A 23,207-nucleotide genomic window follows, 5' to 3' on the forward strand; every position below is an offset into this window, starting at 1 on the left:
TATCAAATGAGTAGATACTCTACAATTCTGTTCATATACTTAACAAAACTTGTATATTTAATTATTTGTCGTGTAAAAAACATTTGAAATGAAAATTGATGACCAAATAAAATAACTTAAAAAAAAATTAAATCTAATTTTCTAAACTGCTTTTATCTAAACTCAGAATGAACTGATTTTCTATCAAGACCTTGATTTCTGAGGTTTGTGAGTTTATGCTAAGTATCAGCCGAGATGCAGATCAATTATTTAAATATTTTTAGTTTATACGTAGTATTTCTATTTGGAACCGTTGGAAATCCCCTAATGTTTCTGCAATTAAAATATAAATCAGGAAAGTGCTAACGTAAAGACAGTAGCTTTTGAGCACTCTGTTTCATTTCAATTAATGTTTTAAATACTTGAATCTTTTATTTAAATTCGATTTTTATCAAACTTACATCAATCTTATAAGTAGAAGAAGTTGAATACAAATTCTTTGATATGTAGAAACACTCAATGTTTATCACAATGATTCCAATAAAATATATTAGAATTAACTTCGTCTATGACTCTTGTCTCCCCGTTTTCTCTTGTTTCTATGTCGGTGGCCACTACTGTCTGAGTCAGACGATGAAGTATCTTTCCGAGAAGATTTTTTCTTATGTATTCTCTTCTTGGAATTCTTCTTATCATCCTCACTGTCACTACTATCCTCACTATCACTACTCTCCTTAGTTGACTTTCGTTTTTTCTTATGTTTCTTCTTGGATTTTTTTCTTTGCTTTTTGAGTTTCCTCAATTTTTGAAGTAATTCTTCCCTTCGTAGTTCTGTTAAAGGTGTGGTATATTCTTCCTCTGATTCGCTGCTGGTGCTACTTACATCTAAATGAATTTCCTTATTTGGGTCGACTTTCAAAAAATTTCTACACTGGTATGTTAAATGGCCAGCATATCCACACTTTTTACAAGCTGCTCTGGCAGTTTCTTTGGAGGAAGGCACAAGTTTTGATGCATAATTCTCCATGTTTCTTAATAATAAGGATCATTAAATTACTATAACGTAGAAGTAATCAGATAGAATAGGTTAGGTATATGACCTTGAGACCATCGAATTACGTCCAATTTTACGTCAAATTGGTAGCTAGAGAAAAAAGTTATAAAATCAATAGATGTATGCACTCATTACGAATACAGTACAGATATGCAAATCATGTCAGAAATCTAAAATAGAATCGGTAGGAAATTTGGTAATAAGCCATCTATTCGCATTTTACTGAACTAATTATACAAACGACTAAAAACCTGCAATGAGCATAGAATCCTGTAATGAGCTACCCTTGCTCAAACCTAGTTCGAGCTACTCTTCTTAGATGACACTATTGAGCCCTAGCAAAAATTTCTTTTCAGGAAAATTTTATATGAAGAGTTTATGGCCGAATCTGCTTCAAAATTTGATTGGATCAGGAAATCTCGATGCTTAATACCGATTTACAATCCGATAATTCTTAGGAAGACTGTGATCTGAGATATCCAGCGTTTTGTAGGATTTTTCGAAAAAGAAAAACTGGCCGAGGAGGACCTTCAAAATATGATATCTTAGAGAATTTTTGATTCTGAATACTAACCTACCCTCGGTTTTTTCCTAACACGTCTCAAAGCTGAGATATTGCAAATTTTGTAGAAAAAAAGTGCTTTAAATGCATAAACAAATTTTTCTGATCGAAATCGATGCCTAATTCGGAATCTTCATCCTCGAAACCCTTCATAAACACCATAAAAAGTTCAAAATTCGATCGGTCGATTTTTTCGAAAAAACCAAGACTATAACCTTATGTAAATTTCGAAAAAAAAATTTTTTTGCATGAAAATTTCATAGAAGATGCAATCGACCTCGGCGAACACAAATCTGCAATCGGATTGCCTCTAAAAGGTCTTAATTTCGAGATATTTCGAGTTTTGTGGAAAAATTTTCGAGCGAGCAGACTGCCCTCTGTTGACTTAAATCTGAGGTTTTCAAAATGGGTTTATATGCCCCACAACTTCAGTTGTGTGTAAACTGAGCTTTTAAGGTTTAGAAAAATTTTTCTGATAAAAATAGATGCTTAATTCAGTATCTACGACCTCGAAACTTCCCAAAAATATTATAAAATGTTCGAATTCGATCGGTCGATTTTTTCGGAAAAACCAAGACTATAACCTTGGATATTTTTTTGCCAAAAAAAGTTTTTGATTCAGATCGACTTCAAAATTTGATATTATGAAGAATTTTTAATGCTGAATCCATATTTGCAATCAGTTCCTCCCTAGGTGCCCCCTAAATTAAATTATTTCGAATTTTGTGGAAAAATTCGTAATGGGGTTTGGTCTGCCCTCTGGTGGTTCAAGCCTGAAGCTTGCAAAATGAGCATACATGCCCCACAACTGAGACATTTCTGTGGAAAAAAAGCAGTGATTTTGAGGTGTAGAAAATTTTTTTGGTGAGAATCGGTGCCTAATTCGGTTCTGCGACTTTGGAACTCTCTGAAAATTCGATTGGTTGATATTTTCAGAAAAACCAAGATACTTAAATCTCTAGAAAAAAATTTTTTTCCTGAAAATTTGATACAAGGTGTATTCGATCATACCGAATACAAATTTGCGAGCAGTTTGCTTCTAAAAGGTCTCAATTTCGAGATATTTTGATTTTAGTGAGAAAATTTCAAAGGGAGCTTGATTTGAGATATTACATAAATGAACTTTAATCGTTTCGCCCCAGAGAAAGTAAATTATCAATTTTTCAAGGTGGTTTAGTCTGCTCCTGAGGCTTATAATATGGGTATGTGTGCCCCATAGCTGAGGTTGTGAGGCAAAAACCGAGTCCTCCACCTATCCGCATCTCACTGAACTAATAATTTCCGCGGACTAACACGTATAGAATTCTGTATTTGTACCTCCCTACCAATACCTGGTTCGAGCTATTCTTCCCAGATGGCACCACCGATTTCTAGAAAAAATTTATTTGTACCTTCCCAGCATAATCTAGTTTGAGCTATTCTTCCCAGATGACACCACCGAGTCCTTGAAAAAATTCCTCAGGAAAATTTTACTAGGAGAGTTTATGGCCGGATATGCTTCAAAATTTGATAAAATGAGGAAATCTCGATGCTTTATACCAATTTGCAATCAGATAATTCCTAGGAGAACTGTGAACCGAAAAATCCAGTGTTTTGTAGGAGGACCTTCCAAATATGATATCTTAGAGAATTTTTGATTCTGAATACTAACCTACCATCGGTTGTTTCCTAACACGCCTCAAAGCCGAGATATATCAAATTTCTAAAAACCAAATCTGGTGAATGTAGGTACTACATTTAATTGCAGTTAATTTCTTCTTAATAAAGGACAGGAGTCTAGTCTAACTACTTGGTTTTTAAGAAAAGGAAACTCTTTAGAATAAAGGGATGTGTTCATTATTACAATAACAAAGAATTGAAATTAACTAATAAATATTTCAAAAAATTGATATCATTGGTATGTTGATCACCCTTGCCGAGCAAAGGTATGAAATGAATTCTTTTTTTCTATTTACAAACTGCTCAAATTTGAGCGAAACATATAACATATCATAAAATTTAGAGCCATCCAAACTTTGGTTGGCTTCTTTTATCAACTCTTCGTATATTCTTGGAGGCTAAAGGTGATTTTCCACCATCTGATGGCGTTGGACTTTGAGGCCTTGAGGTGCTCGGTGATGCTGTAGGAGTCTGAAAAAAATCTAGTCAGAAAAATTGCAAATGTTTAAATTCGATAATTTAAAATTCCACCAAGTCAAACACTTCCAAAAATTGTTCGAATTACAGTATTGGTAATAGTCTACCGGTGCCATATCCGGAGAATAAGAGGGTTCTTGTTGAATGATGCGTTATCGTATTTAAAAACTCCGCTTGAGTATAAGAGCAGTTTTTTTCGACAATTGTCGAAATTTCCATGAAAATGATTAACTTAAAGTACGAGGTGTCCCGAATTTGATGCTCACTAAGATCAGAGGTCCTTGAAGATTTTATCACTAAGTCTTTTAGTTCTCGATATACTTTCAGTGAGCATCGAATTTTTGACACCCTGTACTCTATTCCTTCACATCAACTCACCAAAAGCTTTTGGTCGTTCGTCTTCAAACTGGACTTCAAGGGCACTTTTGGTGGTTCCTCTGCCTTCTCAACATTCACAGACTTCCCCATTTTAGGAGATTCCACTTGCACATCATCTAAGGCTGGCGAAAACGTCACAGAAGGACCTTTAATCTTAACTGGTTCTGGTATGGCTTCATCAGAAGCGTCTCCACTACCACTTGGTGGACTTGAAGTACTGCTATCTTCTGTTTCAACTCTCGTTGTCGTAGTTTTTTCCTCACATGATAATTCTGGAGCTCTTGGTGCTGTGTATTTTACTCGAACACCATCTTGAGATGTCGACGAAGATTCTTTTTTCAGCGTTTCCGGTGTTTTAGATGGAGTAGATGTTTCTTCGAGATCATCTTTAGAAGCTGAGTCTTCGTCTGGTGAAGATTTCTCCGTAGGGCAACTAGATGCATCATCAACAATTTTTTCTGAAGAAATTTGACTATCAGAAAGTGTTGCTTGCTTATGATCTCCTGTCGATTCAAGCTTGGTGGATTCGTTTTCAATTTCAGGCTGCTGAGCATCTGCTGGTGGCTGTTCTTCTGGCTGTACAATCCCGGAGGTGTACACTAAATTGGAGTTATCCAAAACGTCTTCGACACCAATCTGGGCGTCTGCTTTCATCTCCTCTCCCATTTTCTTCATAATATCGAAGTTTGTATCTGTACATTCCTCCTTTTGACCTTCTTTCTGTGTCTTCTCTGTTTCTTCAGTTTTAGTTTCCTCTGCTACTTCTATTTCCTCAGCTGCTAGTTCAGATTGCGAAGAAGAACTCATTGTATTTCTCCTGGAAATCTCCATGATGGTTTCCAAAGGAAACTCATTTCCCAGGATATGCTTGAAGGGTAAAGGTGAAGATTTCTCGTTCAAATTGATTAGATCAGGCTCTAATCTTTGAGAAAGCGCGGAGTTCAGCTCTGCTGCCTGAGATATTCTAGTTGGCGGCTTCAATTTACCACCGTCGAAGTCTCTTATGATGTTGATGATGTTCAGTCCTGTGGTATCTGGTAGACTTATTGGTGTAACGGATCTAGAGCCTTCTGGAGATTTTATGGTAAGGCTTTGGGCTGCTTGGATGGCTTGCTGAAGGTTCTGCTGTTTTCTGAACGAGTCTCTGCTGTTGCAATGTCCAATTTGGGACCTGAAATCAAAGAAAAGGAATGATCAAGGTGGTGTATCGATCTATTCTTTTTCAGCTTACGCTATGCATGCTCCTTTAACAACTTGGCGCCATTTGTTCATTCCAGAATTGAGGATAGCTAGCTTGGCTATTCTTCGGAATCTGAAAATTCAGAAATGTAATGAAAAAGAAGGAGAGTATTTGGATTTTAAGTACCTGGCAGTTGCAGTTTCGTTTTCTGGAGGAGCATAAAGAAATTCTTCATCATCTTCTGTTGCTACTGGACCAACCTTGAAGTCTTTCATCAATCTTCGTTCCCAGACCTTGTTTTTCTTTCCAAGTATTGCTGAAAAAAGTTTTCAATTGAAGACCAAATTTCCTTAGAAGTGTTAGAAGGTTAATTCATCTTCACCTTTTTCTTTTCTATCAGCTGAAGAAGTATCCATTCCATTCCGATGTAAGACTTCCAGTATTTCATACCTGAACGAGGAAATATCGCTCTTGAGCTCGTTAACATCATCCTCAGTTACTGGATTCTCTTCTTCTTTCTTATGTTGGGCTGCAACATAGCGCCAAACTAGAGCTCTCATCACTGCTGAATATTTGTAATCTCGTTCTCTCTCTTCCCTGTTTCGTATCTACAATTGGAAAATATAGCCACAAGAAAGATGAAGGGTGTTTTTTTTAGAGCTATAGAACTTTAAATTGCAATAAAACAACGATGGATTATTCGATTGACATGAATTTTATTTATCCGCAAGATAATCTTGTGGCATTACATTTTAAATATGATTTCTGGCATATGACCGCCACGGCTGGCTCGGATGTAGTCCAATCTGGACGTCCAATTTTCGATGACTTTTTCCAACATTTGTGGCCGTATATCGGCAATTACACGGCGAATGTTGTCTTCCAAATGGTCAAGGGTTTGTGGCTCATCCGCATAGACCAATGACTTTACATAGTACCACAGCAAGTAGTCTAGCGGTGTTAAATCACAAGATCTTGGAGACCAATTCACAGGTCCAAAACGTGAAATTAGGTGGTCACCAAACGTGTCTTTCAATAAATCGATTGTGGCACGAGCTGTGTGACATGTTGCGCTGTCTTGTTGGAACCACAGCTTCTGGACATTATGGTTGTTCAATTCAGGAATGAAAAAGTTAGTAATTAATCATGGCTCTATACCGATCATCATTGACTGTAACGTTCTGGCTATCATCATTTTTGAAGAAGTACGGACCAATGATTCCACCAGCCCATAAAGCGCACCAAACAGTCAGTTTTTCTGGATGTAACGGTGTTTCGACATACACTCGAGGATTAGCTTCACTCCAAATGCGGCAGTTTTGTTTATTGACGTAGCCATTCAACCAGAAGTGCGCTTCATCGCTAAACAAAATAAAATGGACTTAGTGCGCGATACGTATTCCGCACAGAACCATTATTTTCAAAATGAAATTGCACTATTTGCAAACGTTGTTCGGGCGTGAGTCTATTCATGATGAATTGCCAAACCAAACTGAGAATAAATCACTTGACAGCTGTAAAATGGGTCGCCATCTTGAACAGTAATGCCAACTTAAAGTTATATACCTCGAAAAAAAACACCCGTTATATGCTGGAAACCAAAAGTCAAAAAAAAGTGACCACGTGAAGTTGTACAGTTACACCGGGTGTTTAAAAAAACCTTACATGGGAGTTTGTAATATTTACCTTTGAAGACATTCTTGCCAGTTTGTCCTTCTTCCTCAAACCTAAGGATTTCAATAGAAGTTTTGGCGTAGGTATAAGGTTAAATGGAGGTGGTAGAGTGGCACTTTCTTCGAAATAACTCAGCCATAGTTTGGTCCTTGCAAATTTCCATTCAGTGTCGGAATGTTCCTTCAGAAAAATGGCAACATTGACTATCGTCGAATTTTCAAATATGAAGAAGAATTACCTCTATGATGGCATAGGAGTTGGACATCATGGCTATGAGGAGATTCAATAACACTATAACGTTTATAACGGAATATGAACCAAACATGAGAAGACCCCAAAATCTCGTATATGTTTTGATGCCAGTCAATTCGAAGCTGGATAGATCAACGAGGCCAAAACTAGCCCAAAACAGGGATTGGGATGATTCAAAAACACTGAAAAAAAAAGTTAAAATACGATAAACACTAATAATAAACTGAGCAAGACTAGTTTTTGGAGGTTTTTTTTGGCACACCCTGTGTATTTCCAAATGATTTGAGAATGTAGCTGACTAAATCCCTCAAAGCCCTGTCCTAACTACTCCTATACCTCTAAGAACACATTATAACAAATAAATTTTTGTTTTCTAAATGATCAATTGTACAGGGTGGGCAAATTTCGATGTTTAAGCATTACAACTTTTAAACCAGAGGAGATAGACAAAATCTGATACCCCATTCTCGGTCTCTTTTTCTGAGAAACTAACAAGGGTAGTTTTCATTTTTGGCCACCTCCTTTTGTTTTCGAGTTATAAGTGAAAATTGGAAAAATGGTGATATCGTAAAACATTTATATCTCCGCTAGTACTGATGATAGAGCTCTGAAATTAAAACATTATACAGGCACTTTTTTACGTTGAATCCAGTGGCATGATCTTATTTTCGAAAGGTTTTTTAACTACGAAGCTATGACCCAAAGTTATGTTTTTTCGAATGGGAACACTAGAATTCTGTGCCATTTTTGGAAAGCTCAATTTTACCTGATTTCAAAAATATATAACATTGTATGGTTTGTATTAAAATGAATAACAGAAAATGGTCAAAAACCTTTTTTTATACCTAAGAGTCTCAATATTTCTATGGTTTCAACTGTTGATGAACACAGAAAAATTGAGCTTTCTATAACAATAGCAGTGTTCTTCCGTCAATCTGATTATTTCTATGCTTTTTACTAATTTCTACAAAATTCGAATCTAGATATATTTTATGAATTTTTATCTAAAAATTTAACGAAAAGATCGAATGTTTCATACGAAAGAGTTGTAATGAGATGGATGTTATCAGAACATTATTTTCATAGGTCTCCAGAATGAATACGCACAAGTACCAATCCATTTTAAATAGCATATGAAACAACGCATATCTATATGATTGACTCAACAATTTAATTACGAAGGGAACAAACAAGAAATAATATTCAACCTAATAATGACAACAATTGCACAATGCAAAGTCGACACATCTTCTCGATATTTCGCACCGAATTCAATAGATGAATATTTAAAACTGTGTTCAAGCAAGCTAGGAAATTTCTCTTAGTTCATTTATATTTTCACGAAATATATCTAGATTCGAATTTCGTAGAAATTAGTAAAAAGCATAAAAATAATCAGATTGATGGAAGGACACTGCTCTTGTTATCGAAAACTCAATTTTTCTGTGTTCATCAACAGTTGAAACCATAGAAATATTGAGACTCTTAAGTAAAAAAAAGGTTTTTGACCATTTTCTGTTATTTAATTCAATAAAAACCATACGATGTTATATATTTTTGAAATCAGGAAGAAGAAAGCTTTCAAAAAATGGCACAGAAATCTAGTGTTCTCATTTGAAAAAACATAACTTTGGGTCATAGCTTCGTAATTAAAAACCCTTTTGAAAAGACGAGCACGCCACTGGATTCTACGTAAAAAAGTGCCTATATGACGTTTTAATTTCAGAGCTCTATCATCAGTATTAGCGGAGATACAAATGTTTTACGATATCGCCATTTTTCCAATTTTCACTTATAACTCGAAAACAAAAGTAGGTGGCCAAAAATGAAAACTATCCTTGTTAGTTTCTCAGAAAAAGAGACCGAGAATGGGGTATCAGATTTTGTCTATCTCCTCTGGTTTAAAAGTTGTAGTGCTAAAACATCGAAATTTGCCCACCCTGTACATTCTACATACGAAAGTAGACTACTTATTGTGATGATCTCACTTGGCAAAATATCTCCATTTCATGCAAGAATCAGCGAAATTGTCGAAGTCCGCATTACCATTAGGAAGATGAAAACATTTTTGTCTTTCCAAATCCGAAAAGTACCATAAAAGCTGATTCAGCCCTGGAATTCAAATGACCTATTAAGTGAAGGCAAGCAAGATCGATACGCCACTGGCACTTACCACATGCGAACGCGAAAAGTACCAAGCTGTATATGAAGAAGAATTTTACGATGTCGATGACCATCCTGCCCAAAGAGATTTGAAGGGGTCCAAGATGTGGATTTATTGAGAAGAGATGAACAAGTTTTAACGCGCTGAAAGAAGATCAAAGTAGATCAAATACGCTTTATTTTTTTCCTTTTGGTTGATATACAGGATGTTTCTAAATTGGAGGTACAAACGAAAATGGCAGATTCCTCGGAGAATTTTAACAAGAAAAAAGTTCCATGAACGCTTATTTCTTTTCGAGATACAAGGTGTTAATGTTTGATTTTTCGAAATGAACGTTAAGTAGAATTAAAAGAAACAGCCTGTATCTCTGCAGGCCTATATTTAAGGACTTTTTTTCTTAAAATCCTCCGAGGAATCTCCCATTTTCCTTTATACCTTCAATTTAAAATCACCCTGTAAATCAAAATGGATATTTTTCACAGAATCTTCTTTTTTTTTCTCACCTGAAAACATTAGCAGCAGCAAAAAGTCCTTCTGCCACCAGCTGGAAATCAAAAGCAGCCCATTCCTCTCTTCTAAGGTATGCAGTCCCAGGATTTCTTGAGATCTCCGAATTTTGTTCTAAATAAGCTGCAACCCTTAGGAGTAGAACGGCAGTGTAGAGAAAATTCCTGGTGAAATCTATTATATTCCACATGTTCCTCAGATAGTTTGCAAAACCTTCAGAAAACATCTCATGCGCCTCCTCAAATATAAAACCTGAAAGATAACTTGTAGATTCCATGCCGCAGATAAGCCTATGGACACAGTAACAAAACCTACACAACCGGAATTTATAATTTCTAAATGTTCCAAAATGTTTTAAAGTATTCGTGTTAGAATGAAGTAAAAATCAACACTTACCTAAAACATAAATAAGGACCACATACTCAAGGAGCATTGGGGGGTTCCCCCTCTGCCTTTCATACTTTTCTACCACGCTCTCTTTCCATTTTTCGGTCCCAAATTGTTCGATGAATAGGTCTTCAGCTCTTTGAGAAACCAAAATCAGAATTACTGTGAATGATAAGTAATAAATTAGGTCTCAAACGATCTCCTCGATATTATCGGCTGGATATACATCAGGAAAATACGGTGGCTGTTCTACTCACGTAGAAAAAACAAGTACGACGAGGCGTGTATCAAAAATTTCATAAACGGCTTCCTCATCAGTTTTCCTGTATGAGTATTTGGAGCAATGATGTACAGCATGCAGTAAAACGGGAACAGCAAGGCTACTTTGACGATTATCATGATTTTTTGGCTAGAAGTTTTCCTCCTGAACCCTGGCACACCTTCGTACCAAATGGCGGCCAATAGCTGTTGTATGTTAGGGTGGGAGACAAACTAGAACAAAAAGAGGTCTGTAAATATATGAATGTATGATATACTAACTAACTAACTGAATATCTAAATGATCAAACTAACTACCTGAAAAACTAACTAATAAACTAAGGAAACTAACTACTAGAACGAAATGAGGTCTTCACATTTGCCTTCGCGTAAATATATAATTAATTAACTCACTAAATATCTAACTAATCAGACAAACTAATTATTAAACTATAATTAGTTATTAAACTATAATCAGTTCGATATTATTAAACTATAATAATTGGTTTGATTAGTTAGATATTTAGTGGGTATATTCTTTACTTACGCGAAGATGTGAAGACCTCTCCTTTATTTCGTTAGTCAATTAGTTTGAACTAACTGAGAAACCAACAAACATAATTCAGTTAGTGACAAAATGAGTAAACTAACTACTAGAACGAAATGAGGTCTTCACATATGTATTCGCATAAATATATGAAGAATTAACTCACTAAATATCTAACAATCAAACTAACTAATAAGTGAACTATAATCAGTTTAATCATTATATCTAATCAATCAAACTAACTAATTATTAAACTATAATTAGTTCAATTATAAGTTAGTTTGATTGATTAGATATTATGATTAAACTGATTATAGTTTACTAATTAGTTAGTTTGATTAGTTAGATATTTAGTGAGTTAATTCTTTATATATTTACGTGAAGACCTCATTTCGTTAGTAAGTTAATACTAACTAAGAAACCAACTTACATGGTTGAGTTAGTGATTAACTAAGTATACTAACTACTGGAATGAAAAGGGTGTCTTTACATCTGTCTTCACGTAAATATATTATGAATCAACTCACTAAATATCTAACAATCAAACTAACTAATTATTAAACTATAATTAGTTTGATTAGTTAGATATTATTATTAAACAGATTATAGTCTAAAAATAATGATAAGTGAACTAACAACTAGAATGAAAAGAGGTCTTCAGATCTATCTCCACGTAAATATATGATGAATTAACTTACTAAATATCTAACTATTCAAACCAACTAATTAATTAATTAATTAACTAATTTAGAAACAAACTAACATAGTTGTGTTAGTGATTAACTCACTAAATATCTAACTATTCTAACCAACTCATTAATTAATTAATTAACTAATTTAGAAACAAACTAATATAGTTGTGTTAGTGATGAACTTACTAACTTACATGCGCAACTAACACTAACAACTAACACTAACAACGCGCAACTTTAGTTTTAGTGGGATTTCAATGTTTATTTACATCTCAACTATTCTTTTGTTATCTATGTAAAACATTTTTTTGGTGAATAAACTTATTATCTAACTATTCAAACCAACTAATTAATTAATTAATTAACTAATTTAGAAACAAACTAACATAGTTGTGTTAGTGCCTAATTGTAATTAAAGTGATCTAACAATTGGAATGAAAAGAGGTCTTTGCATCGGTCTTCGCGTAAATATAAGATAAATTAACTCAGTCAATTTCTAACTCACTATCTCAAAAACTAACTAATAAAGTTGAGTTAGTTATAAACTAAGCCAGCTATCTACTGGACTAAAAAAGGTCTATACATTATATATTCGCGTGAATATAGGATAAACTAACTAACTAAAAAAGTTTAGTTAGTTCGTTAGTTAACTAACTAAAAAAGTTTAGTTAGTTAGTTAGTTAACTAACTAAAAAAGTTTAGTTAGTTAGTCAACCAAGTCATCTAACTTACTACGTACTTTCTTCTGCTTGTACTGTATGGCTAGTTCCAATCGAGACAATCTCATGTGCTCTCCTTCTTCGTATGGCGTTGGATCATCAGGATCATGATTCAAAATAATAGCTAGTTCCTGTGAACTTCTAGACTGGTGTAGGAGATCTACTGCGAATTGCTGACATTGGCGGCGTAGATCCAGGTATTCTGATTTACATTCCTGAGAATAATTGCCGCATCTTAAGTAAAGGGTGAGGTATAGGTAAATGAACCTACAAGAAAGAATTTCAGGAGAGGGAAAAACCGAAAGAGCAACCCATAGAGGAATCTTCTTAGCTTGGATCATTCCAAAAAGTTTCTTCGAAACTTTGTTACTGCGTAGTCTAAGAAGTATCTGGATCTTAGCAAGAATAATCTTCTCACTGGATTCCTTACAGGATATTGCATCCCCAAGAAGCACTTCATGACAAAGATTCTAGCAGAAAAAAGCTAAACTCCTTTCATTAGCCCATAACTTTTTTGTGGTATAGGTAAATGCATCCACAAAAAAGAGTTTCAGGAGTAGGAAAAACAGAAAAGGAAACAATCTGGCGAAGTCTTCATGGATTGGATCATTCCAACAAGGTTCTTTGAAACTTGGATGCTGCGAGATGTAGGAGAATCTGGATCTTAGCTAGAATATGCTACATCTCCTCATTGGATTCCTTACAGCGTTTTGCGACCTCAGGAAGCACCTCATGAGAATGAGTCTAGCAGAAAATGATGAGTGCAGATTCTGCAGGAAGGAGGAGGAAACTCCGGATCACCTAGTGATGGAATGCCTCGCCATCGTTAGCCAACGCAAAAAATGCTTCGGACAAGAGACTTGTAGAAGTGAGAAAGTAATCTCTTTGAAGCCATTCCAGATACTAAAGTTCATCAGAACTCTGGAACTGGAAGGCGAGCTGTAGACTACGACTACCAATGACAAGAGCTGATCTGATGGAACACAATAGACCACAAGGTCGCGATTCAATCAAACCTCTTTAAATCTAAATCGAAGACTTATCCCAATTTTTGAGTTAGCTTGTAAATTGGTTTTATGTTATGTCTTCTAAGAAGTTTTCCTATTTTGTTGGAGGTCACTTATGGTATGAATGACAACTAAGATTTGCCATTGAAAATTATTATTATAGCCCTGTTTTTTCGTAGTTGACGTCTTGGTCTTATTGCTTGCTCGATTTCCATAGGATAAGAAGATTTGTTTCAAGGAATTCTTTTCCTCCTGGAAGAAGATTTGTTTCAAGGAATTCAATTCCTCCTGGAAGTATTTTGGCTCAAATACAAGTCAGACTCTTGCAGAAAGAGTATTGACCATTCCTCGTTTATGTTTTGGATGGTGGTTAGAATCCATGTATAGAGTCCTACCTTTCTACGATCTAGAAACCCCTGAAGATGCCTACCGCATTAATAACCTCAAAATTTTCCAATTTTGACGAACTATAACCTTGTTACCGAAACAACAGCGTTTTGCCAAATCCCATAAACATAGATAATTTGTTATGTTGCAGAATTCTGTCCTCACCTCAACGCAAATGAAAACGTAGAGAAAAAAAAAACTGGCGAAATAATAACATATAATAAAAAATGTTTTCGTTTACCGGTTCCGCAAAGGCCAGACCTCTGAGTTCCCACGATAGCTGAAAAGCCGTTAAAATGGGGTCACTGGATGAGAGTGCTATTAGAGAAGGACTTGCAAGAGCTTTATATTCATTCAGACGTGAGAGGGCCTGTCTCAAGGAATCCTGTCGTGATGAAGTTATGCATTCATCACAACCGCATCTGAAAATTAAATAGCTTCTTTTGGCTTTTCTCATTTTCACTCTATTACATTCATAATTATAATTATTTTTTAGCACGATACTACATTCATGATTATTCACTGTACAGGGTGGGCAAATAAGCGAGGTAAGCGGCTATATCTCAGGATCCACTCATGGTAGAGATTTGCGGTAAAAATTTTTAACACTAAAGTGTACAAGAAAACACACTGGAAATTGTTTTGAAGTTCATACCTCTACCGCTAGGGGGCGTAATAGCTACCGTCGAGTAGAAAAATGAATTTTACTCGAAAGTGTTTCATATGAAGTTGAAGAAGAAATATCATCACTGTCATCCTTGTAAAATTCTCTATCTTTTTTTAATTGTCACTTTCGATTTTGACGACATCAAATAAGGGTAGGTGAAAGGGAGAAATCTGATTGATTGCAATGCCTGTAACTTCAGTTTGGCTCAACATTTTTCAGCAAATTAGATCTCGTCTGAGAGATAATATCTTGTTGATTGAGGACAAAATATACTCATGATAAATTTGTTTTTGCTTCTTTAGATAGGAGGCGCTAAGACAGAAGTTCATTTTTTTGTTCATTTTACTCCGAAATTTCAAATGTAATGAAAGGATTTTCTTAACAGAAACAAAAGTTCTATCAAATTTGCATGGAAAAACCTGCAGGTTTCAGGCGTTCTGAAGTTATGGCCGAAAGAAGATATTCTTCAACTGATGCACTGCGAAAAACCAAATTATGTCTTTAAGTTCTGACAGAAACAAAAATCCCATCAAATTTGTATGAAAAAGCTTCAAGCGTTCTGGAGTTATGGCCGAAAAAAGACACAATTTAGTTTTTTAGTGCATCAGTTGAAGAATATCTTTTTTCGGCCATAACTCCAGAACGTCTGAAGCTATCACTCTGCGATCTACAGGTTTTTTTCATGCAAATTTGATGGAACTTCTGTTTCTGTTAAGAAAATCCTTCCATTACATTTGAAATTTCAGAGTAAAATGAACAAAAAAATGAACTTCTGACTTAGCGCCCCCTATCAAAAGCAGCAAAAACAAATTTATCATGAGTATATTTTGTCCTCAATAAACAAGATATTATCTCTCAGACGAGATCTGATTTGCTGAAAAATGTTGAACCAAACTGAAATTACAGGCACTTCAATCAGTCAGATTTCTCCCTTTCACGTACCCTTATTTGATGTCGTAAAATCGAAAGTGACAATTCAAAAAGATAGAGAATTTTACAAGGATTGCAGTGATGATATTTCTTCTTCAACTTCATATGAAACATTTTCGAGTAAAATTCATTTTTCTACTCGACGGTAGCTATTACGCCCCCTAGCGGTAGAGGTATGAACTTCAAAACAATTTCCAGTGTGTTTTCTTGAACACTTTAATGTTAAAAATTTTTACCGCAAGTCTCTACGATGAGTGGATCCTGAGATATAGCCGCTTACCTCGCTTATTTGCCCACCCTGTATCTATTGCCAAGACGGTTGGTCTTGTTTGAAACAGTTGTCAGGCCAATGACGTCGGCAAAATTACTTACCGACGTCACCTTGAACATAAATTCAATTAAACAAGATTCATGAACAAAATGATTTGGGCATCTTGAATGAGAATGAAGAAAGTACTGACGTGAAGTCAGGAACTTTTGAGTGTCTGCACAAATTACGCCCTTGGAGCCCACATAACTTCATTAATGACTTCATGTCAGTACTGGTTTCCTCATTTTTTATAGATATTCTTCTTGATTTTTTTATGATTCTGATGACGCTATCAGAATGAAATATTGCAAGAGGATTGATATTGGCATAAAGGGTTTTCCAATAAGAGTTTCATTTTGATATTGAGAAAAAAAGAGTATATTTCAAGAGAAATCAATGGATTATTTATTATTATTTGCAATATTCCGAGTTGTTCTTGAGCGAAGCACCCGGTTTCGATTCATCACAACACTCACACGTCCCAACAGCTCAAATTTATCTTACTTCACTTCACAACTTGTGACTGCAAACTTTTTTGTAGTGAATTTTGAAGAACGCGCTCTATTAGTGTGAGCACGCTCTATTATCATTCAAATTATTACGGTGTCGTTGAAGGAATTGGCTTATTTTCATAAATAAGAGTATTTGAGGAACGATTTCAGTATTAATTGATAGACAGAAGGAACGAAGTTAATAGCAGTAAGTTTGAATCCTGTATCATTCCCCAGATTTTGTAAAAAGCCGTGTTTATTAGTTGAACTTCAAGTTCGAACTTACTGGCATTAATCTAGTGCTTTCTGTCTATCAATTAATAGTAAAATCGTTCCTTAAATATTCTTATTTATCAAAATAAGCCAATTTCTTCAACGACAACGTACTAATTTGAATGACAATTTGTTTGTTTGGATTAATACACTTACAGGAGAACTGAAATGGCGGTGTGTGACGTCATCACTAATAGAGCGTATTGGCGTAGTTTTTACTTGTCAAACGTCAAAATATGACAGCTTCAAAAGTGACAGCTGTCCAGATAGCGGGCTTTTCAAAATGAACTCTCTTATTGGGAAAAACCTTTTAATATAACGTTTTTTCTTACTAAAGATTGAAACATATGGAAGGTAGGTAGTAATGGATTTACTTGATATCATGAGGCATTGGAATGGTGGCTCCTCTGTCCAGAAGTATCTTTATAATCTCGTAGTTGTTTCTATGAGCAGCTAGGATGAGAGGAGTGATATCAGGTGTGAAAGAAGCTGTGTTGCTTTCTACCTTCTGCCAACTCTAGAAATGAAGACAAATAATAGAAGAACGCTCTTTTCAAAAATACATTCTGAAGGAATCTGGCATTAATATAGGGTGTTTTTTTTAGAGGTATATAACTTTAAGTTGGCATTACTATTCAAGATAGCGACCCATTTAACAGCTGTCAAGTGATTCATTCTCAGTTTGGTTTGGCAATTCATCATGAATAGACTCACGTTTGAACAACGCTTGCAAATAGTGCAATTTTATTTCGAAAATAATGGTTCTGTGCAGAATACGTATCGCGCACTACATCCATTTTATTTTGTTTAGCGATGAAGCGCACTTCTGGTTGAATGGCTACGTCAACAAACAAAACTGCCGCATTTGGAGTGAAGCTAATCCTCAAGTGCATGTCGAAACACCGTTACATCCAGAAAAACTGACTGTTTGGTGCGCTTTATGGGCTGGTGGAATCATTAGTCCGTACTTCTTCAAAAACGATGATGGCCAGAATGTTACAGTCAATGGTGATCGGTATAGAGCCATGATTACTAACTTTTTCATTCCTGAATTGAACAACCATGATGTCCAGGAGCTGTGGTTCCAACAAGACGGCGCAACATGTCACACAGCTCGTGCCACAATCGATTTATTGAAAGATCGCCTAATTTCACGTTTTGGACCTGTGAATTGGCCTCCAAGATCTTGTGATTCAACAGCGCTAGACTACTTTCTGTGGAGCTATGTAAAGTCATTGGTCTATGCGGATAAGCCACAAACCCTTGACCATTCGGAAGACAACATTCGCCGTGTTATTGCCGATATACGGCCACAAATGTTGGAAAAAGTCATCGAAAATTGGACGTCCAGATTGGACTACATCCGAGCCAGCCATGGCGGTCATATGCCAGAAATCATATTTAAAATGTAATGCCACAAGATTATCTTGCGGATAAATAAAATTCATGTCAATCGAATAATCCATCGTTGTTTTATCGCATTTCAAAGTTCTATAGCTCTAAAAAAACACCCTTTACCTTCATTGTACATGGTGTAACTTGAAAAAATAATCAAACTTTAACACCCTGTACCTCGAAAACGAAGCGTTTGAAGCCCCTTGTTTATAGGACTTTTTGTCCTAAAATGATCGGAAGAATCTGTAATTTTCATTTGTATCACCAATTCAGGAACACCCTGTATATTAAATGCGATCAGAACAAAATCTCACTTACGTATGGTTCTCCTTCAACATGAATCAACTCCTCGTGTTCCAGCAACAGCTCTACAGCCTCTACAAACTCCACATTTATAGCATGCAAAAGTGCATCTCTTGTCTCGACGCCCATGATTATCAAAAGCTCCACCATTTCCAGATTCTCCTGATCTATCGATATCGTCAAAGCTCCCCTGCCTAAGCTGTCCACACAATTTATGTCCACAGCTTTTTTTCTCTTCGCTAATTGCAGTATCCTAAAGAGATCACACACGATTATCGGGAAAATGAGGAAATTCAATAGTTAATTTCATTCATGCTGAAAGCCCAGACTGTGTTTATGTTCAGAATACGTCGGCAATTCATGAAAAATTCAATAGCATGTTTTTCCTTTGAAGATCAGTGTGTAACTTCAGAAGTATTCTACGAAAACTAATATATCACTGGGAACGAGGTAGTAAAAGAAATATTTATGATTACTGGTGCTGGTTCTCACATTAGAAATGTTCAATTTATGAAGCATCGCAAGAATATGATCGCGAATGTCATAAAATTATACAAGTTTTGGGATATTTGTACAAATGCAGAAACCATTGGCACGTAAAGAGAAAAATGTGTGGGTATTTAGATATTTCTATTGTGAATTTAGTGAGAAAAATATACGTAGCATAGATTTATATTTTTTTTGGGTTCTTTTTCGTTTATACAGGGTGTTAATGAATGAGGGGTATACATTCTGGTTAATGAATGAGGGGGGTGATTCTGCATGAAAAAATAATACAGGGTGGTTCACCGGGATGGCCTATTAGACGTTTATGGAAAACTAATCATAACTTTGAACTGAAAATTTGCATATTGGGGTTTGAGACAATGATCTTTCTCCCTAAAATATATTCAGATCTCTACAACTTCCGGTTATACCGGAAACAGACTACTACTTCCTTATTTCAAATGGCAAACCCAGAATATTATTGCATCATTAGATAGCTTTTTCGATGGCAATTTCGGCAATATGCCATACCTTGAGAAAAACTCAACGGTTCATGAGTTATTGGGATTCTTATGAAAAAAATGGTGGCGATGAGGACTCACATTTTTTTTAATATTACCGCAGAAAGAGCTTTTTCCAACAATTTTTTTTCTTTTTCGATTAGTATTATAAGACTGTTTTCTGCTTGGACCAAAAAGGTACAGGGTGTTTATAAGAGGATCATGAACTTGGACAACTCAAATTCATCAAATCTCAAGATTTTCAAATTAGAACCTATATTTTTTATTATTTCAGTCGATTCTACGTCCAAAAATAGTGGGGGTTACTTCAGCAAACCCTATACCTAAAATGAATACTTTATGAGTTATCGACGAAGAACTTTAAATGAGGAAAGACCGCTATTTATACCTGTGTGAAGTAGTCTGCGATTTCCGAAAAACACAGAAAGAAACTAAAATTCTATGTTTTCTTAACTAAATTTGACATATCAAGAATTGTAATGAATTATTCGTAATTGAAAATTGTATTGGTTTATGGATTTCTCAACAATTCCAACGAAAAATTAATTAAAATTCATGAAATGTGAAATTTAGTTATCCAAACATCGAATTTTAGTTTCTTCTGTGTTTTCCGGAAGTAACAGACAGTTATTAAGACAGTTATAAATAGCGGTTTTTCCTCATTTGAAGTTTTTTCCCGATAACTCTTGAAGTATTCATTTTAGGTATATGGTTTGCTTGAGTAACTCCCACTATTTTTGTACGTAGAATCGATTGAAATAATAAAAAATATAGGTTCTAATTTGAAAATCTTGAGTTTTGATGAATTTGAGTTGTCCAAGTTCATGATCCTCTTATAAACACCCTGTACATTTTTGATCCAAACCGAAAACAGTCTTATAATACTATGTTTCCGGTATAACCGGAAATTGTAAAGATCTGAAAATGTTTCAGGGAGAAAGATCATCATCTCAAACCCCGATATGCAAATTTTCAACTCAAAATTATGATTAGTTTTTCATAAACGTCCAATAGGCCATCCCGGTGAATCACCCTGTATACGTAGTATAGATTTCTTTTTGTTTTTGAGTTCTTTTTCGTTTATACAGGGTGTTAATGAATGAGGGGGATAAATTTTTAGGGTTGATTCTGCATGAAAAAATAATAATATTGCTATCTAACTTTTGTGAAAAAAACGTTTTCAAAATAAATTTCCCTTTGCGTGTCGTTGAATTTTTTCTGTTATTTTTAACTGTAGTCATTTTTTTAATAGCATTACCTTTTTACGTTAGCCATGTCACCTCTTTCAACTGCTAGAAGATATTTCTTCTCCTCCACTGTGAGGAGCTTAGGAAGGTTGGGCATCATTAAATTTCTTCTTATTGTTTGGCCTTTTTCTACATCTTTCTGAAAATTAATATATCCCATACTTATTACGTCAGTACTAATAAGTTATATTAACAAATTTTAAAGATCGATTCGAAAAATAGACACTGAATTTTTATTGAAATTGATGGAATAATTCCATGAGTATCGAATAGTAATTTTTTTATTGAAAAATGTTGGCTGGCAAAACTGTTTTCTGTATCAGAAATTTGACAGATGAATCTGTGACAGAAGAGTTCTGAGTACCAACATATAATAATGAAATATAACCATGAAATCTGTGTGAAACTGAGATATTTCCCCACGATTTTGTTCTACAAAGTAAGACAAAATGAAGGCATTTGCCACAGAATTAGGGAAAACCAATATTTAAATTTGTTCCAACATAAAATAATACTGCTAATTGTCGTTATTATTTTGGAAGGAATATTCACAAAACAGCCTGTATCTACATCACGTGTTGTGGAATTTCTGTTGGAGTATTTATGTCATATCATTAGGATTTGAATAAGCCAAAGTTACTTTTTATATACGGAAAATTTGTATATAGGTAACTAGAATAGCTGGAGAATATCAGCGTATTTCCGTGTTGGGCCCAAAACTTCGGAGACCATTTTAAATAACAAGAATCTGGTTATGACACTTGAATACCGTGGAAAAAAGGACACAAAATAAGCTGGTTCCTGGACCTTTCCATTGCTTTGTGGACTTTATTTGCATCTTTCTACTTTCCTCGACACTAATCAAAAATATTTTGTCGTCTTGGAAGTTTATTAAAGTGCGAAGGTAAAAATAGAAATTGTGTTAAACTTATTTGCGGAACAAGCTCTCCAGAAAAAAAATGAGAAAAGCAATGGAGGGAATTCCAACTCATATTTATGAATTTCGCTTCTAAAGGGTTTTCCGATAGAAATGAAAAAATGATACATTTTAAAATAGTTTTACTGGCAATACTGTGTATTATTTTATGACATTTCTTATGTCATTTATGTTCAGTAGCTTACGTCATTTAACCATGGAAAGATACACGCTTCAACAACGTTTAGAAATTGTTAAATTGTTTTATACTCCACAGGCCAATTGAAAAGTCCCCGGTCTACCATAGTAAAACACATTTTTTTTGGCAAAATTCGATGTTATTATTCAACATAGTTGCCTTCGAGGGCTATACAGCGATTATAGCGATCTTCCAACTTTTCGATGCCATTTTTATAGTACGATTTGTCTTTCGTTTCAAAATAGGCCTCAGTTTCGGCGATTACTTCTTCATTAGCGCTAAATTTCTTTCCAGCGAGCATTCTTGTGAGGTCTGAGAACAGAAAAAAGTCGCTGGGAGCCAGATCTGGCGAATACGGTGGATGCAGAAGCAATTCGAAGCTCAATCCATGCAATTTTGCCATTGTTTTCTGACACGGCGCATTGTCTTGATGAAACAGCACCTTTTTTTCTTCAAATGATGCCGTTTCGTAACGATTTCATCCTTTGATAGATCCAATAACGCTATAAAATAATCACTGTTGATGGTCTGGCCTTTTTGGAGGTAATCAATGAATATTATACCTTGCACATTCCAGGATACTGATGCCATAACCTTGCCAGCCGACTGTTGTGTTTTTCCACGCTTTGGATTTTCGATACCATTTTTGTAGTACGATTTGTCTTTCGCTTCAAAATAGGCCTCAATTTGTTAAGACAATTAAACAATTTCAAAACATTGTTGAAACATTTATCTCTTCATGATTAAATGACACAATAAACTGAACACAAATGATATAAGATATGTCAAGAAATAATACAATAATACTCATTATAACCCTTTTTTAAATGTATCATTCCTATTGGAAAAACTTTTAATTTTTTACTACAGTATTCTTCATTCGATATTGTGAACTCAAATCCATTGAAAAGATCTTTCACTAATAGGACTGATGTTTAATTTGAATTAAAAAAAAATTTTTTTCTGTTTTTTTTTCCAATTTTCAACGAAACTCACCCCTTCCATTTTTCGTTCCATCTGGAAAATCCAATTTGTTTTCCCCTGAACAGTTCAACATTTAATAAAGAACACGTGGTTGAGATGAATCTTGTCTTTGAAGTGAAAGCAACGTGACTAAATCTTTTTTCTTACGATGGAGCAAATGAAAAGAAAATTACACATAATTACATTATTGAATTTAGAATATTGGATTAACCAAACCGTCCTGATTATTTGGGTAGGAAAGAAACCAATGCTAGACATTATAGGAATGTATTGACATACTTTTTTCAGGGTCAAGTTTTTTCAAGGTTTTTGAGCGGTTATTTTTGGAAAAAACCCTGCAATTTTCGAAATTTGATCTGAAAATGGCCGTAAATGATTATTCTGTTTGTCTGCCAACAGTGTCCACAATAACTCTCGAGCTGAATGTGCTAGAGACTTGAAAATTTCAGGGGAAGTTCAAAATTCGAATTTCTCGGTTGTTTTTCAATGGATGAAATCCATTTGATGATTTTGGAGATATAACAGGCCAATTGAAGTCCCCGGTCGAGTAAAACACATTTTTTTGGGAAAATTCGATTTTATTATTCAACATAGTTGCCTTC

At 34.9% G+C, this 23,207-nt stretch overlaps 2 protein-coding genes across 4 annotated transcripts in view; both read right to left on the minus strand.

Annotated features, from left to right (window-relative positions):
* Window positions 1–391: 391 nt before the first annotated feature.
* Window positions 392–1,180, minus strand: LOC123683827 (protein SREK1IP1-like). Its single transcript, XM_045622755.1, has one exon. It carries the CDS (start codon window positions 1,004–1,006, stop codon window positions 536–538), a length of 471 nt encoding a protein of 156 aa, XP_045478711.1. The 5' UTR covers window positions 1,007–1,180; the 3' UTR covers window positions 392–535.
* Window positions 1,181–3,414: 2,234 nt separating this feature from the next.
* LOC123683828 (transient-receptor-potential-like protein) overlaps window positions 3,415–23,207 on the minus strand; it is a 44,078-nt gene continuing 24,285 nt past the window's right edge. For 2 of the 3 annotated variants that reach the window (XM_045622758.1, XM_045622757.1), the window contains exons 4-20: window positions 20,518–20,645; window positions 18,268–18,505; window positions 16,929–17,071; window positions 14,125–14,305; window positions 12,510–12,704; window positions 10,531–10,765; window positions 10,283–10,435; window positions 9,883–10,138; window positions 9,389–9,522; window positions 9,204–9,327; window positions 7,202–7,397; window positions 6,976–7,143; window positions 5,672–5,897; window positions 5,476–5,605; window positions 5,341–5,421; window positions 4,110–5,280; window positions 3,415–3,725 (exon numbers count right to left, since the gene is read on the minus strand). In XM_045622758.1, coding sequence (XP_045478714.1) covers window positions 3,594–3,725; window positions 4,110–5,280; window positions 5,341–5,421; window positions 5,476–5,605; window positions 5,672–5,897; window positions 6,976–7,143; window positions 7,202–7,397; window positions 9,204–9,327; window positions 9,389–9,522; window positions 9,883–10,138; window positions 10,283–10,435; window positions 10,531–10,765; window positions 12,510–12,704; window positions 14,125–14,305; window positions 16,929–17,071; window positions 18,268–18,505; window positions 20,518–20,606 — 3,852 coding nt within the window. In that variant the 5' untranslated portion in view covers window positions 20,607–20,645 and the 3' untranslated portion in view covers window positions 3,415–3,593. Of the gene's footprint in view, window positions 3,726–4,109; window positions 5,281–5,340; window positions 5,422–5,475; window positions 5,606–5,671; window positions 5,898–6,975; window positions 7,144–7,201; window positions 7,398–9,203; window positions 9,328–9,388; window positions 9,523–9,882; window positions 10,139–10,282; window positions 10,436–10,530; window positions 10,766–12,509; window positions 12,705–14,124; window positions 14,306–16,928; window positions 17,072–18,267; window positions 18,506–20,517; window positions 20,646–22,617; window positions 22,765–23,207 lie in introns of those variants that run through there. The other variant, XM_045622756.1, reaches the window with a different exon arrangement.

Source organism: Harmonia axyridis, chromosome 7, assembly GCF_914767665.1.
Source record: "Harmonia axyridis chromosome 7, icHarAxyr1.1, whole genome shotgun sequence".
Lineage (NCBI taxonomy): Eukaryota > Metazoa > Arthropoda > Insecta > Coleoptera > Coccinellidae > Harmonia > Harmonia axyridis.